At 42.5% G+C, this 16,339-nt stretch overlaps 1 protein-coding gene across 2 annotated transcripts in view; it reads right to left on the reverse strand.

Moving 5' to 3' along the window:
* Positions 1–16,339, reverse strand: part of LOC115469295 (tetraspanin-15-like) — a 376,401-nt gene that overhangs the window by 182,158 nt on the left and 177,904 nt on the right. For both annotated transcript variants that reach the window (XM_030201803.1, XM_030201802.1), the window contains one exon: positions 13,596–13,691. In XM_030201803.1, coding sequence (XP_030057663.1) covers positions 13,596–13,691 — 96 coding nt within the window. The remainder of the gene's footprint in view (positions 1–13,595; positions 13,692–16,339) is intronic.

Here is a 16,339-nt window from a genome sequence, read left to right on the forward strand (position 1 = left end):
ATGGTTAGGTCAAGGAGCAAGACTATGGCTGGAGCTCCAGTATCAAGGAATACTGGCAACAGACAGAACAAGGGCAGAAGCTCCAGAAGCAAAAGAAAACACACACGGGAAAACCAGAAGGCTAAACACAAGAAGACTAGGAAACTGTACACAAGCTAACAAGAAAGCTATGCCCAAGCTAACCAGTCATACACTAGAAACATACACTAAGCAAACACAGGAGAACTGGTAAAGCTGTACACAGGCTAACAAGTCATACACTAGAAACATACACTAAGCAAACACAGGAGAACTGGTAAAGCTGTACACAGGCTAACAAGCAAAGCTGTGCCCAAGCTAACAAGTCATACACTAGAAATATACACTGAGCAAGCACAGGAGATCTAGTAAAGCTGGACACAGGCTAACAAGCAAAGCTGGACACAGGCTAACAAGTCATACACTAGAAACATACACTAAGCAAACACAGGAGAACTGGTAAAGCTGTACACAGGCTAACAAGCAAAGCTGTGCCCAAGCTAACAAGTCATACACTAGAAACATACACTGAGCAAGCACAGGAGATCTAGTAAAGCTGGACACAGGCTAACAAGCAAAGCTGGACACAGGCTAACAAGTCATACACTAGAAACATACACTAAGCAAACACAGGAGAACTGGTAAAGCTGTACACAGGCTAACAAGCAAAGCTGCGCCCAAAGCTAACTAGTCAAACACTAGGAACTCACACTGAGCTGGACAATGTAGCAGTGCACAGCACTCTACATACCAGGGCTCTAGACGATGCAAAGGCAAGGGCTACAGTCTCTAAGTGATTAATAAAGCCCTTCAACACCAGAGGCACAGCTGCAGCAATCTCCTTCCTCCAAACTGAGGCTTGACACTCAGAGAAGTCAGCCCACAGGAAGGACAAGCAGGAGCCATCTTGGATACTGGCATAGAGGAGTCGGCAGCCATCTTGGAAGAGGCATAGCCCACACAGGTGAGGTCCAGTAAGGCAATCAGCACACAGAGCCAGAGAGAAACTAAGACAGAGACAGACACAGAGACAAGCAGAAGCCAGCACAGCCACTGACTCCCAGAAACAGGGTAAGAATGAGGGTGGTCACGGCCACAGACGTGACAAGTGCAAGTGAGCCAGCCTATGAAGTCCACTGTAAGGAAGCCATTTGGTAAATTTCTGTTTCTTTCCACTCTCCCGTGCAGCCGTCGCGTCGCAAACACAGCAAGCAAACCTGTGAGCTGCTGCATCCACGTTGTCGTTCTTTGCCATGAGAGATGCTGCGAAGGGGGAGAGAGGGGGGATGGAAAGAAACAGGATGGGTGGGGGAAATTCTGGCCACACTGGATCACAGGAGAGGGAGGGGCAAGACGAAAGAGAGAAGTGACAGAAAGATGCTGGGAGGGGGTGAAGGGTGGGGAGAAGAGAGGGAGCAGATGCTGGGCTAGAAGGGTGGAGGGAGAGAGACACTGGGAAAGGTGGAACCATGTGGGAGAGGCCACGGGGGTGGCAAGGAAATAAACGTGAGGAGGATGGTGATTACAGGGGAAAGAAATATGGTAATGAGGAATAGATTGAAGATGGAAGGGAATGGATGGCTGGGGAAGTAGAGAGATGGGGAATAGGAGAACTAGTGTGTGAAAAGGAAATGGAAATCTGACAGGTATCTGAAAAGTAAAACAAAGGGAAAGGGGGTAGGATAAAATTTGGGTGGACAGAGAAAAGAAAAGAAAAAAAGGGAGGAAAGAGCTAAAATGGAAAGGTCAATATGTCAGAGGCAAGTGAAGTGAGGGAATGGAACGAGAGGAGAAAAAGACAAATGGACAGCAGCTGCTTGAAGGAGAAATAGCAGAAAGATTGGAAAGTTCAAAAGAGAAACTGGATCAACATGATGGAAAAAGAAAATGACCAGACAACAAAGGTAGAAAAGGCATTTTATTTTGAATCTTAACTGAAATATGATAGCTTGAGAAATGTGCATAGCGGATATCACTTTCCTCATGAGCTAAAGTGTTTCTGTTTCTATTTTGAGTTGGGAGGTGCTGGGGGAGAGGTGGAGAATAGGGGGAGGAAGGGGGCGGGGCAGAGAGAAAATTTTGTGTCCACCCACTTTGGGCTCAGGCCCACCCAAAACTGGCTGTCTGGCTACGCCACTGTTAGGGCTCATCAACTTGGAAAAAATAAAACTACTGGGATATGATAGTAGTTTATAAAATCATGAGTGGGGTGAACCAGTTAAATAGGGAACAGCTATTTTTTTTTTAATATCACAAATATAAGAGGTTGCTCAATGAACAAACAGCTAGCATAGAAATAAAATAGTAGAAAGTTTTTGGGTGTTTTTTTTTTTTTTACATAGCACACAACTGAGCGGTGGGATATGTTGAGGGAGGATGTGGTTAAGGCAACTACTATAACAGGATGAAAAACAGGTTTGGATAACATTGGAGTAAAGGTCAATAAAGTAGTAGTGGGAAGGAAGTGATGTCAGCTCCCTGAACGGCAGTTTGAGCCATCTGCTCAGACCCAAGCTGCTTAAAAATTGATAAAAATAGCAATCATTGAGGGAGTCTTGAATTGAAAAATAAGATGTGGGAGAGCCCAGAAAACCTGGAGTGTGGTGAGTAACCTGGAGTGTAGTCTCTATCCCTGACCAGCATGGTATAAAAAGTAAGGCCAAAAAAGAAGGAGCATTATGCAGTATCTCTTTGTAGTATTTTACAGAGGTTAACATTTTTAAAAAATATTAAACAGGTAATTTTGTATAAAGTAATAGGTATCCATGGCAAGATTCAAGAACTGGGAGCCAGAGTTCTATTTATTTCACGGGACTTATTAGTCACCTTTATGAAGAGATTCACCCAAGACAGACTGACATAAAACTTATGATTCTGTTAACCTCATAACAATAGTAAAATGTATAAGCATAAAACACAATCAATGAGGTAAACTTGGAGATAGCAAATTGAATCCTAATAACAGGACTAACATGATACAGTATCAGAAATATAAACATTTAACAGACTGTAAATCAATCATATAAAAGACATATGATGTCAACAGAATATGAACACTATAATAGGCAGCATGCAAGAACATTCATAAAACATGATACTCTTAATGTCAGCACAATACAAATGAAACACCATAATAGGCATTTAATCAAAGTTGAAGCTAGAAGCTCCTAGTGAACTAATAATTAACATGCATCTGAAAACCAACAAAATGGAAAAGGAAAACCAAGACCTGATATAAAAATTGGACAGGCAGGAAAATTAGGGAGATGGCAGAATCTGTGGATATGAGGTGTGGAAGAGAGCAAAACAGAAAAAATAGGACCCTATTCAGGACATTTGTAAAAGCATAGCACAGCAGACGAATCCTAAAACAGAATGAGTGCCAATATCTTGCATACAGCCCTGGGTGCCCTTCTAAGTGGCAAACCTAGCAGCATTATAATGAGATTTTTCAGGTTCACAGACAAGGAAAAGATCTTCTAGAAGATGAGGCAAAATGTATAGTTGGAACACAAAGAGGCTTATTTTCAAAGCACTTAGCCTCCCAAAGTTCCATAGAAACCTATGGAACTTAGCCTCCCAAAGTGCTTTGAAAATATGCCTCAAAGGAATCTACATTCAAATATACTAGGACATAACAGCGTTCATGCTGACAAAACGAAGAAAGCTGAAGCTGATCATAGACAAACCCATTAAAGAGCAAGTTAAGAACCCGTGAATGTTCCTGTTTCAGCTCTTGAGTAAACAGATAACAGCATGTGGAACAGCAGAAGCCTGAAAAGTGCTGAAGAAGGCAGGTATTTTAACTTTATAGCTGTGAAACCCAGCTTTAAAGATTGAAAAATTTCAAAGCGGAGAGTGCCTGATAAGACTAACAGGCTTATTTTCGAAAGAGAAGGGCGCCCATCTTTTGTCACAAATCGGGAGATGGGCGTCCTTCTCTCAGGGTCGCCCAAATCGGCATAATCAAAAGCCGATTTTGGGCGTCCCCAACTGCTTCCTGTCGTGGGGACGACCAAAGTTCCCAGGGGCGTGTCGGAGGTGTAGTGAAGGTGGGACTGGGGCTTGCCTAACAGATGGGTGTCCTCGAGCGATAATGGAAAAAAGAAGGGCGTCCCTGACGAGCACTTGGCCGCCTTTACTTGGTCTATTTTTTCTTTTGACCAAGCCTCAAAAAGGTGCCTGAACTGACCAGATGACCACGAGGGAATCGGGGATGACCTCACCTGACTCCCACAGTAGTCACTAACCCCTTCCCACCCTGAAAATAAAACTTTAAAAACTTTCTTTGCCAGCCTGAAATGTCATACTCAGGTACATCGCAGCAGTATGCAGGTCCCTGGGGGGGGGGGGGGAGGTATGTGTGTGTCAGCGGAGGCATAGCGAAGGCATGGACGTCCTTCTTTCAAACATTTTGGATGTCCTGAACTGCCCCCCCCCCCCCCACAGGGATGGCCAAATTTCAAGGGAGTGGAGTGGAGGCATGGCCTAGTGGTTAGAGCACTGGTCTTGCAATCCAGTTCAAATCTCACTGCTGCTACTTGCGATCCAAAATCGAAATAAATAAAGGGGATGTTGGAAGCATAGCAAAGGCACGGACGTCCTTCTCACAGAAACATCCACATTTTGGACGTCCTCAACTGCCATCACAGGGACGGAGGGCATAGCAAAGGACATCCTTTGCCCATACTCTAAAAAAAAAAAAAGAAAAAAAAAAAGAAAAGACGTCCCTGACGAGCACTTGGACGTTTTCACCTGGACTTGTGTTTTTCTAAGGTTGTAGACGGCTATAATACACGCAGCTTGTCTGCATGTATGAAGTCGTCTTTGGCATGCACAGAGCAGCCACGCATAATGCTTGGCTGCTCTGCACAGGCTTCCCCTCCTTAGGAAGGAAATTGTGTGCAAATGAGCTAACAGCGAGCAGTTCATTTGCGTGTGATTTCCTTCATGCATGCCCGTTCCTTTCCGAATCGCTAAGGGATCGGTAAGGGAAGGGCTTTTTCCGTTCAGTTAGTGCATCTGGCTGAAGGTAAGGGAGCTATGTACCTGCAATTTGTGAAGTCCACTACAGTGCCCCCTAGGGTGCCCAGTTGGTGTCCTGGCATGTCAGGCGGACCAGTGCACTACGAATGCTGGCTCCTCCCACGACCAAATGGCTTGGATTTGGTCGTTTCTCAGATGGGCGTCCTCAGTTTTCATTATCGCTGAAAACTGGGGACGACCTTCTCTATGGTCGACCTAAATGTTAAGATTTGGGCATCCCCGACCGTATTATCGAAACAAAAGATGGACGTCCATCTTGTTTCGATAATACGGGTTTCCCCACCCCTTGCTGGAGTGGTCCTGCAAGGACGTCCCCAGGAAAACTTGGACATCCCTTTCGATTATGCCCCTCTAAGTGTCTAAAAGGAACACTATGTCCCAGATTCTAAATATGGTGCTCAAATTTGGGCATACTGCTGAGACGTGTATGCAAATTAATTAACGAGCTGTTAACCATCAATAATTGGGTGCCAACAACCAATTATTGATAATTGACACATTAAAATTTGTGTGTGCATCTGGCTGCATGCTATTCTATAAGGCAGGGTGCCTAATTCCCATAGCGTGTATCCCAAAAGGGGATGTGGCCACGGGAGGGGCATGAGCAGAAGCATAGCCAGGTTTTGATATCAGAGGGAGCAGACCTTTTGTAAAATAGGTGCTGAGGCAAGGCTGAAGGGCTGATCTGCACAGACACCATTTCATTCTAAATCCAGTTTGGGGAGCAGCTGCCCCCCCCCCCTTGCACCCCACTTAGCTATGCCTCACATTCTGAAAAGTTACATGTGTAGTTATAGAATACTGGGTAAGTACGTCTAACTGGGGTGCCAGCACTGACACCAGGTTTCAGCAGGCGCAAAGTCTGGTGCCCATAGTTAGCCATAGAAATCGACACTCCGCGCTATTCTATAAACAGCACGTGCCCTTTATAGAATAGTGCTTAATGACAATTTTTGCTTGTGCTCCTTTTTGAGCACCATTTATAGAATTCACCTCTATTTGTTTATTGACATGGAAAGCTGAGACTAGCTTTGGTAAGAATTTAGGATGAACTGCTTTGTTCCAATGAAAATGAATACATGGGTCATATGTAACAAAAACTTGAAGTTCAGTTGTTTTTGTAGCATAATAACTACTACTAGAAAGAGAACATTTCAACTGAGGTCCCTTATCATGGTAGCTGCTTACCTGCACAGACATTTCATGAAAACTCTGGAGAATGATGAGAGGCTGAAGAGAAGGACTTTATACTGGTGATCATCATAGAGCAGAATGAACCTTATGTATTTACTTCATTTAGGATGAATTATGATGTGTGCACAGGCATCTTTGAGAGGAAGGGTAAAGAGCAGAGTGTTCATTTTGAAATTGTCTTTATAAAGGAAGAAGCTGAGGTCCCTAAAATGGGATGTAATCCTCCTGTCTTTTTGGAAAATCAAGAAGTATTTGGAATAGAAGCCCCGATTCCTTTCCTGAGCTTTTCCTTTCCATTCATTTACATTTAGCTGAAGGAAGTATTTGACCACTTCTTGAAGCAGATGGGTATGGGTTTGAGGAAGCTGAGATGAAGTCAATCTGGTTACAGAGACTGAAACCGGATACCTGGATCCTGTTTTGATTATGTTAGGAACCCAGGGATTGGTTCTGATCTTTTCCCATTGCTGAAGAAAAAACTATACCCAACCTCTAACAGCAGTGTTCTTCAGTGCAAAGTCCAGGTGCCAATGGAAGCTCCCCTCATCTTCATTATGGGGTTTTTTTTTCTGCTACTCTTTTCCTCTTACTAAAGTTCAGGACAGAAAAGGGGAAGAGAATGGTATGAAAAGCTACATGTTTGAAAGGACAAGGTGTTTCTCAATAGACAGAGAATGCATTTGGAAATGAAGACCTCCTTAAGGATACCACCAGTGAAGAGTTTGTAGATGGGCTGGAAGGGATGGATGCCACTGACAAACACTGGAGGTAGAGAATGCTCTTCTGCTGTCAGTTAGCAGTGATACTACTGGGTCCTGAGACAAACAAGCAACTCTCTGGGTAAGTGTAATGCCTGCAGACTCAGGTGGCGCTATGCTTGACTGTTGAAACTGGTCAGATGGCATATCTTTATAGTAGCCTTTGACAAATTTGTTAAACTTTTTCTGCAGGAAGAATGGCTATGCAGGTTTGTACTTAGGAACAGCCTCCTGGGGGATGTAGGAAGAGCGAGATTCACAGAAAGGATCAGGTAATGATTCACAGAGCTATCTTTACTTAATATCTTCCTCTCTTTCTCTCCAGGGTGGCTAACTGAAAGGTTTATCTTATCTGATTAGTTTTATTTGCATACCTGGAATCACTGCATGATTTCTTTGTTCCTTTTTGTTTCTCTTCTTTACAGGGAACATCTGCATGAGGTGCTTATATTCTGCCCGACAGCCTTATACTAGTTTTTATAATGTAGCTCTAAAATGTGTTTAATGCCTTTAATGTTATTCTCACGTCTAAGGATTTTTACTGCTGCAGTCACTTCCTGCAATGATATATAAGCAATGCATTATGGGTAATGTAGTCTCACATGCACTGCTGCCACCCCTGCTTGTTCATATAAAGTTTATTAGTATATTCTCCTGCAAAGGCCTTCTACCTTTCTCAGTCGAGCTTGATTCCTGTGTCTACCTGCTACCATTTCCTTCTACTACTTTTGTCTTGATGGGTCAGCAACGATATGACCATCTCTGCTACCTGGTCTCAAGTTCTGTCCCTATTGATCCCTTCCTCTTGAACTCTGTCCCCATGAGTTCACACATGCTCCATCTTGTCTCAGATGCACATGGTCCTGTTCCCATTGTCTTTTTACCACCGCTTGCTCACTCTCTTTTTCACAATATTGCACATACCCAGCACCCTATCTCTGAACTGCTTTCATTTGCCTGTCCACTCTCCCACTTTTGCAATAAAGCTTCCTTTTCTTCAAATTTCCACCTCCACCTTCCTATTCAGCTTTCAGAACTTTGAAGTCTTTTGACTTGGGCCAGAAACTTCTGAGAACCTACTAACTGGAAGTAAATCAGCTGCATTTATTCAATAAAGTAAATTTCAGAACATAAAGAGCCTTCAGGTGTGTGCTGGTGTGTGGATGTTATACTTCTTGGATATTAAAGCTTTAAGAGGCCTTGACAGCTTATACTTTGCCAATGCTTTAGATGAGATTTTTGAGGCTGCCTTGACATCAAACCTATTTCAAGTGTGCTGGACAACTGCGCTTTAAGCTGCAAGTCTCAGAAGAGTTTTGTGTCATCTTAGAGGATCTCTAGTGCTGTTCCTTCAAGGCCAGACCTTAAAGTCATTACAAAAAAAAGGTAGAGGCAAACAGCTGAGGATCTACTGTCAAAGGCAGAGTTAGCCAATCTCTATGCAGCAGTGGCGTAGCCAAGGGTGGGCCTGGATGGGCCCAGGCCCAACCACTTTGGGCTCAGGCCCACCCAGTAGCAGCACACCTATGAAGTGACTGGTAGGGATTCCCAAGCCCCACCAGCTGAAAACTCTCAACATCTGTCCCTCCTACATACCTTGTAAATAGCAGATCTTCGCCTGCAGCAAGCAGCAACCAATACATACTGCTCGCACCGGCCCCACAGCCTACCCTCTGATGTATTCCTGCCTATGCAGAAACAGGAAGTTGCATCAGTGGTAAGGCTGTGGGGCCAACATGAGCAGTATGTATTAGTTGCTGCTCGCTGCCGGTGAAAATCTGCTATTTAAAAGGTATGCAGGAGAGGGGGGGGGGATGTTTGAGAGACCATATATGGCATGCAGGTGAGAGAAGGAGAGACTAAATCACCTGTGGGATGGGGCAGGGTTCTTTTGCCCACCCATCTTGGGCCCAGGCCCACCCAAAATTGAGTGTCTGGCTACGCCCCTGCTATGCAGATGACATTCTCCTCTCCTCCTTCTGGGCCAACAGGAATCTCTTCTGCACCACATAGTGATTGCAGAGGTGGAGGAGTAGCCTAGTGGTTAGTGCAGTGGACTTTGATCTTGGGGAACGGCAGCTCCTTGTGACTCTGGGCAAGTCACTTAACCCTCCATTGCCCCTGGTACAAAATAAGTACCTGAATATATGTAAACCGCTTTGAATGTAGTTACAAAAACCTCAGAAAGGCGGTATTATCAAGTCCCATTTCCCTTCCCTTTCAGGTGGTCTTTTCAGGCTGATGAAGGCATCCTTGCCACAGTGCTTGCAATCAACCTGACTGTGTTCTGAGCCCAGGTATATCAGGTATCTTAAATGGGTGTTGAAGTTCTGGTTCTTTCTTTCATACTGAGGGCATGGCTGGAACCCCAACTTCTTCCATTACGTTTTCCACAGGAACAAAAAGAAACCTATTTTTTTCTTTTAATAAGATGGCAAAAAAACGTCAGAGAGAGAAAACAAAATGCACCATGGCTCACATCTGTTGGCAAGGTTATAAAATAAGAACATTCTGGAAGATAATTCAGTATACAATTCAACCTGTACTAGTGACCCAGGTACTTTTCTTTTGAGTAGATGGAATGAATGGGGCGCACAAGATCAAAACCAGCTAGTGAAACATATTAGAAATGCTGCTAACTTACACTGGCATGCTGGAAGGAGAAATCTAGTCCCTTTCCCTTGAATACTGGACGGTTAGTTAAATTATGAGAGATGAGAAGATTAGAAATAGGGAATTAATCAAATTGCAAAAAAGGAAGGTAATAAGGGAGATTTCATAAAGCATAGCCTCCCTTTCACAGAGTATATGAAACTAATTGAGAATGTGATAAGTCTGTAAGTTAAATGATACTGAAGCTGGGGCACCAGTGGAGAAAGGGGGGGAGGCTCATATTTCATTGGTACCGTGCTGGTTTTATTGAGTTAATTGAATATTATCTTGCATTTTAAATAATGGAAAATGTTTAAGAAAAGGTTTTATACAATGTGGAAAAAACATTTTCAAAAGAGGATATTTAGTGTAAATGATTTAGGTTTAAAGCTGCATGAATAAGACTGTATGATGTTAGCTGGCAGATTTGATCTGCTCACCAGAATATAATTTTTGTACAGTTGCAAAATAAGATATAAGAAAAATATGTTAAAAATAGCCAGATAGATTAATTTGGGAAGACAGTTTCAGATCTAAAAGTTATAACAGTGTGGCCACCGTTCATAAACCGCTTCAAACACCTTTTGGGAATAAGTGTCTTTATTTGTGCAGTTGACTTCTTTAGAGAACCATATCGTTTCCCTTTTCTCTTATTTTTATGTGCCTTCTTTAAATAAAAAATCTGCTGCCCTTTTTTATAGTTCCTTTCAGATTAGATCACAGAGTTCTACTTCCCTTATCTCTCTTCCAACCTTCCCCTTCAGGTACTTCCTCTGTTTTATTGAAGTCAGTGTGATTTGAAATCCAACTCTTTGCATTTGGTATGAATGAACTTTGCCTTAGCTTTCATATTGAACCACACTATGTGATGATCTCTGCCCGAAAGTGGGCACTCACCCAAACCTTAGACATGCTTTCTCCATTTGTGAGGACTAAATCCGGTGTTGATCCTTCCCTGATGGGTTTTACCACCATTTGTCTGAGCAAATGCCCTTGTAAGGCATCCACAATTATTCTGCTCCTTTCCAAAAGGAACACTCCAGTCCATATCTGATAGACTAAAGTCACCCTGTATTATCAGCTCTCATTTCATCCCACCCTTTAATGTCATTGATCCAGTGTTTCTGTTTGAGATAGAGGTCTGTAGACTACACCTGTGCCATCTCCTCTTTCGAAGACAAACCAGAGTGTTTCCTCTTTTCCCCATGTCCTCTGCATTTCAACTGGTTTGATATTGTTTCCCTTGTATGACAGACCTGGCTTCACCCATTACATCCCTATCCCCTGAGTGCTGGATGGTTAAATTACGAGAGATTAGATTGCCACTAGACACTTGGGAAACCATTTGGGGGGGGGGGGGAGATCGGGAGGGGGCTGGTTATGTGTGCCACGGGAAATATTTTTAATATCGGGGGGGGGGGGGGGGGGGGGGGGGGGGAAGGAGATGGGGCCGATGCTGACTGTGGGGTCTCTACACCAGAGTCAGACATCGGCGCACAGTTCTGCATGCTGCAGGGTAGCCTGATCAGCTCTTTAGCATGCATTTTAATATACTGTGCACTGATGTCTACTATAGGATTGCAGAAGCTTTTTTAGCATACAGTGGCCATTAACAAGCAGGTAAACTGCTCGTCAAGGGTGTACTGTAGCTCACGGTAGCTTTCTGCATTGGCCCCTTTAGCAGTATGTGGGAGCCTCTACTACACTTTTGCAAATCTGTAGCATAAGATTGTATAGTACCTTTTGCTTTTCTCTCAAGCATTTCCACATATTAAAATACATGAATTATTATATGTTTGGTGGAGCTATATATTTTTGTTTGATAGGTTATCTGTTATGTATTTTGCAGCAATACTAAACTAAATAAAAAGATTGAACTGAGGAAAAAAAAAAAGCATGCAAGTCACATGAAAAGATGCACGTCCCCTGAATTCTATAAAAGTTGCACCCAATTTGCTTGCGCAATTTTAACAGAATAAGCTAATTAGTGCAAATAGTTTGCTAACATAATTATTGGCACTAATTAGATTTAATTGGAATATATGCGCATAAATTGAGGTCCAAAAGGGGGTGCGGAAATGGGAGGGTCATGGGCGGAACGAGTGTTCCTAAAATTAACGAGTGTAGTTATAGAATAAGGGGGAAATGCAGCTAATTTAGGCCTGAAAATGTTTACCACATTTCAGTTGATACAAATGACCACGCCTAAAGTTAGGCGCGATTCCCGGGTGTGAGTGCTATTCTATAACCTGTGCCTAACATTAAGCGCGGCTTATAGAATAGAGCTTTTTTTTTCGGTGCCATATACTGAATTCCCCCCTGTGAGTATTTCAGAGGGTAGAGGCATATGGAATTTACATACATAGTAACATAGTAGATGACGGCAGAAAAAAACCTGCACGGTCCATCCAGTCTGCCCAAGAAATGTGCCACTTTTTTGTGTATACCTTACCTTGATTTATACCTGTCTTTTTCAGGGCACAGACCGTACAAGTCTGCCCAGCACTATCCCCGCCACCCAACCACCAGCCCTATTATCCAATCTCGGCTAAGCGCCTGAGGATCCATTTCTTCTGAACAGGATTCCTTTATGTTTATCCCATGCATGTTTGAATTCCGTTACCGTTTTCATCTCCACCACCTCACGCGGGAGGGCATTCCAAGCATCCACCACTCTCTCCGTGAAAAAATACTTCCTGACATTTTTCTTGAGTCTGCTTGTTACATACAGTACTGTGTGGCCCTCTTCTATACAGTTTATAAAATACAGATACACATTTAGGTGCCATGTTTTCCTCCTATGTACACATCCTCCTACCAAACCTAGGTAATAGGACTCCTCAGAGTGTAATCTTAAAAGGCATTTCTGCACATAGAACAGTGTTGTGTTTGCAGACATAGTAATTATAAAATTGCCCGTGGTAAAAGTATGCATAACAGCTTCTTAGCATCTACTGTTACTCAGAATGAGCACAGATATTCTTGTGCAGATACCCCTAAATTTCCTGGAATATCAGCCCCAGAGCAAATGTAAGTGTGGAGAGCTACTTTCTGAGAGGTAATTTTATAACACTTAAAAAAATTATTTTTATTTAATTACCATAATACATCTAACATAATGGAATGTCAGGAAATACAGCCTTTCAAGGAAACAGTTTTTATATACTGTATGTATGTATGTTCTCTTTATCAACTAGGTGCAACTTATATAGAAACACAGAAAACGATGGCAGGCAGAGGCATATCATCCACTATTTTTTTTCCATCCCCTAAGAGATCGTACATGCCTGTCTCATGCTTTCTTGTACTGAGACACAGTCCCCAATTCCACTAATTCCTCCAGAAGCTCCGCAAAGTTTGGTGACCCGTTATAAAATTACCTGCCGCCTTGTGCACCATTTGCAGATGTTGGATATATAGGAAGCACTTACTGGCTTCTGGAAGAGTTTTTATTGTGACTACTCAATGCTATGTAGAATGTGACAAAACTAAACCCAGACCGACCAATGCACACCAACCACCAGAGCCAAATTATGAAATGCAGTGGCACTTACTCCTGTAATATGAATTAGCCACAGTTAATGTGAGGCCACTTTATTTATTATTTATTGTATTTGTACCTCCACATTTTCCCACCTATTTGCAGGCTCAATGTGGCTTATAGAGCTCTGTTATGGCATTGCCATTCCAGGATATCAGAAACATTTGGTGGTGCAAAAGATTAGGGATGGTAAGGAAGTTCTGAGCAGGTAGGTATAGAAGATGACTTTCGGACCTGGGTAGTATTAGCAAGGTGGTATAGTGAAGAAATGTCTTGAGACTGTTTAAATGAAACCATGGACACACTGGCAGAATCTGTGATTAACATGCTGCACATACCCAAGTTGCCCAGCACAACTTTACTTCCAGACATCTTAGAATACATACCCTTTTCTGTACAAAGTCCAAAATGTTCTTAAAATCCAGATCGTCATAGTAATGTTTGATGCCTTCCTGTATGTTCGTGTGCATCAGCTCCTTTATCTACAAAGCAAGTACAAGATGTTATAGAGTTAATGCTGCAGAACTACCAAACCTGTTTTTAATACAGCAGAATCCCACTTTAATGAACTCACAATAAAGTCATCATTGTTTAAAGCAGTGACAAACACCCTGCTACACCACAAAACTATCTCCTGCCACAGCAAAAAAATGTCTATGTAACAGATTGTTTTTTTTTTTTTTTAATGTTTTTATTAATAAGAGTAACAGACTTCCATCTTACAACCATTTTTCCGCTCAAAGGCACACTGCCAACGTAGAGCGTACATCAACTAGATTTCCAAGTACATTACCAAAACTCGAGAATTTCTTCAACAAGAATGGAAGCAATATATAATAGACAACGTATCCTCAGTTGCCAGCCCAATAACGCTGTGGGAAGCAGGAAAAGCCGTGATGAGGGGTAAGATCATAGAATACACGGCGAGAACCAGGAAAAAGAGCGATGAGGAACTACTAGAGAAATTGAGGATGCTGCAGGCCGTTCGGATTAAAGTGATGAGGGGCGATGCAAAGCAGCAGGTAGTCTTTAGAGAGCTAAAATGTCAAATTAATAGCATCTTGAATCAAAGAGCGGCAAGGGACATCCTAGTATATAAATACAAACTCCACAGGTGGGGCAACAAGACAGGTAGCCTACTGGCTAACCTAGTTCGAAACAGAGCGGCAAAACAATTGGTAAGCCGCATTAAAACTACAAAGGGACAGATTGTTTTAAGGAACCCTGCACATCTTGTTTTGGGGTTGTAATTACAAGCTGCCAGATCACGTACAAATGTATCATAACAAAGAACACATTACACATGCCATTTACCGTACAATCCTTTACTAAAACCATGTGTTATTGGTGCAATATGAGCACAATACAACATTAAGATTATAAGCAAGGTGATAGGAATCACTAGGGCTTTATGATGTTTACCCCTTCGGCTGCTTACCTCCAGCCTGTTACAGCATGGAAAAAAGACAAGATCAATAAGGAAAAGTCACAGATCAGTAATAATCCCTAGCACCATCTGAACAGTGCTGTCAGCAAACAAGAGGCTGTGGACAAATAATATTGTTCTACTATCTATACTACTTAGTTAATTGATAAATACATCAAATGTTGCAATTCTCTATTTTCCTCTTTTTTTTTTAAGCTGCATCTCTGCTAGTTTTCCATGCTCACCAACAAGCATGCATTTTCAGGAGTAATTTGGAAAGTGGGCACCAATTTTTAGAAGCCAATTTGGACCATATCCTATAAAGGAAAAACGTATGCGCCTACTTTTCTTTATAGAAAACCAGAATAGAAGTGCAAATATGTACCTACATAGGAGCCAACTTTTCAAAATTATTGGGGGTGCTAAGCCCAGTGGAAATAACCCTTCCTTGGACACATACAAGGAATTTTTTCAATACTGGAGGTGCTCAAGCACCCACAGAGTCAGCTCCTATGTGTACCTATATTTTAGATGCAGCCATTTAGCTGAAGTAAATGCTCATGCCTAGATAGTTAAAAATGCATGTACAGTACTGTATTCTATCATTTACATGTGTAACTGGCCTGCCCACACTATGACAAGACTCCACCCATATTATGGCCACCTTCAAAATTGCATTGAGGCGCCAGTTTATAGTGTAGCACATAGCTGAAATATTGACATCGATACACAAAAAGAGTTTGCATCAGCTCCAACTAATTCAGAATGCTGCAGCACAACTGACAGAAGGCTGGAAGTAGCAAGACCACATCAAACTCTTTCTGCAAAACCAACACTGGCTACCGGTACCTTACAGGACTAAATTTAAAACTCTATGGGGCCCTTTTATTAAGCCGTGTAAGCATCTATGCATGCCCAATGCGCGCCAAAATGGAGTTACCGCCCGACTACTGCATGGCTCTTGTGGTAATTTCATTTTTGGCATGCGTCCGATACGCGTCTGAAAAATATTTTTTATTTTCGGGCGCCTGTAATGGATGTGCACCAAGTGGCATTTGACACGCGTAGGTCATTACCGCTCGGATTCTGTACTGCTAGGTCAATGGTTGGCGGTAAGGTCTCAGAATGAAAATGGACGAGCGGCAATTTAAATTTTGCCGCATGCCCGTTTTTGGCAAAAAAGGCCTTTTTTACAGGTGCACTAAAAAAAAATGGATTGGCGCACGCCCAAAACCCATGCCTACACTACCGTAAGCCATTTTCAGCGCACCTTTGTAAAAGGACCCTTCTGTTTGATTTTCAAGATCCTCTGACAAAATGAGCCAGAGTACTTAAAGAATAAGCTGTACACTGCCTTGAGTGAATTCCTTCAAAAAGGCGGTAAATAAATCCTAATACATAAATAAATAAAATAAGTTAGCCCTTTACACACCTTTCACACCTCTAAGGTCCTCTCAAGGATCATCACCATCTGTACCCTCACCAAAAGAAATTGTACGATGTGATACCCACCAGCAAGCATTCTCAGAAGTAGTCCCCATACTCTGGAACTTACTCCCAGAGGGGCTACGTATAACTTGAGACTCTCTACTTCAGGAAGCAGGTGAAAGCCTGGCCCTTCTCCCTAATACATAGGGTGACTGACTGATGAAGAAGGGTTTACCTTTGAAAGCTAATCAAAAAATGTATTAAGTTGGTCCAATA

The sequence above is a fragment of the Microcaecilia unicolor genome, chromosome 4 (genome assembly GCF_901765095.1).
Source record: "Microcaecilia unicolor chromosome 4, aMicUni1.1, whole genome shotgun sequence".
In the NCBI taxonomy this organism is placed as follows: Eukaryota; Metazoa; Chordata; class Amphibia; order Gymnophiona; family Siphonopidae; genus Microcaecilia; species Microcaecilia unicolor.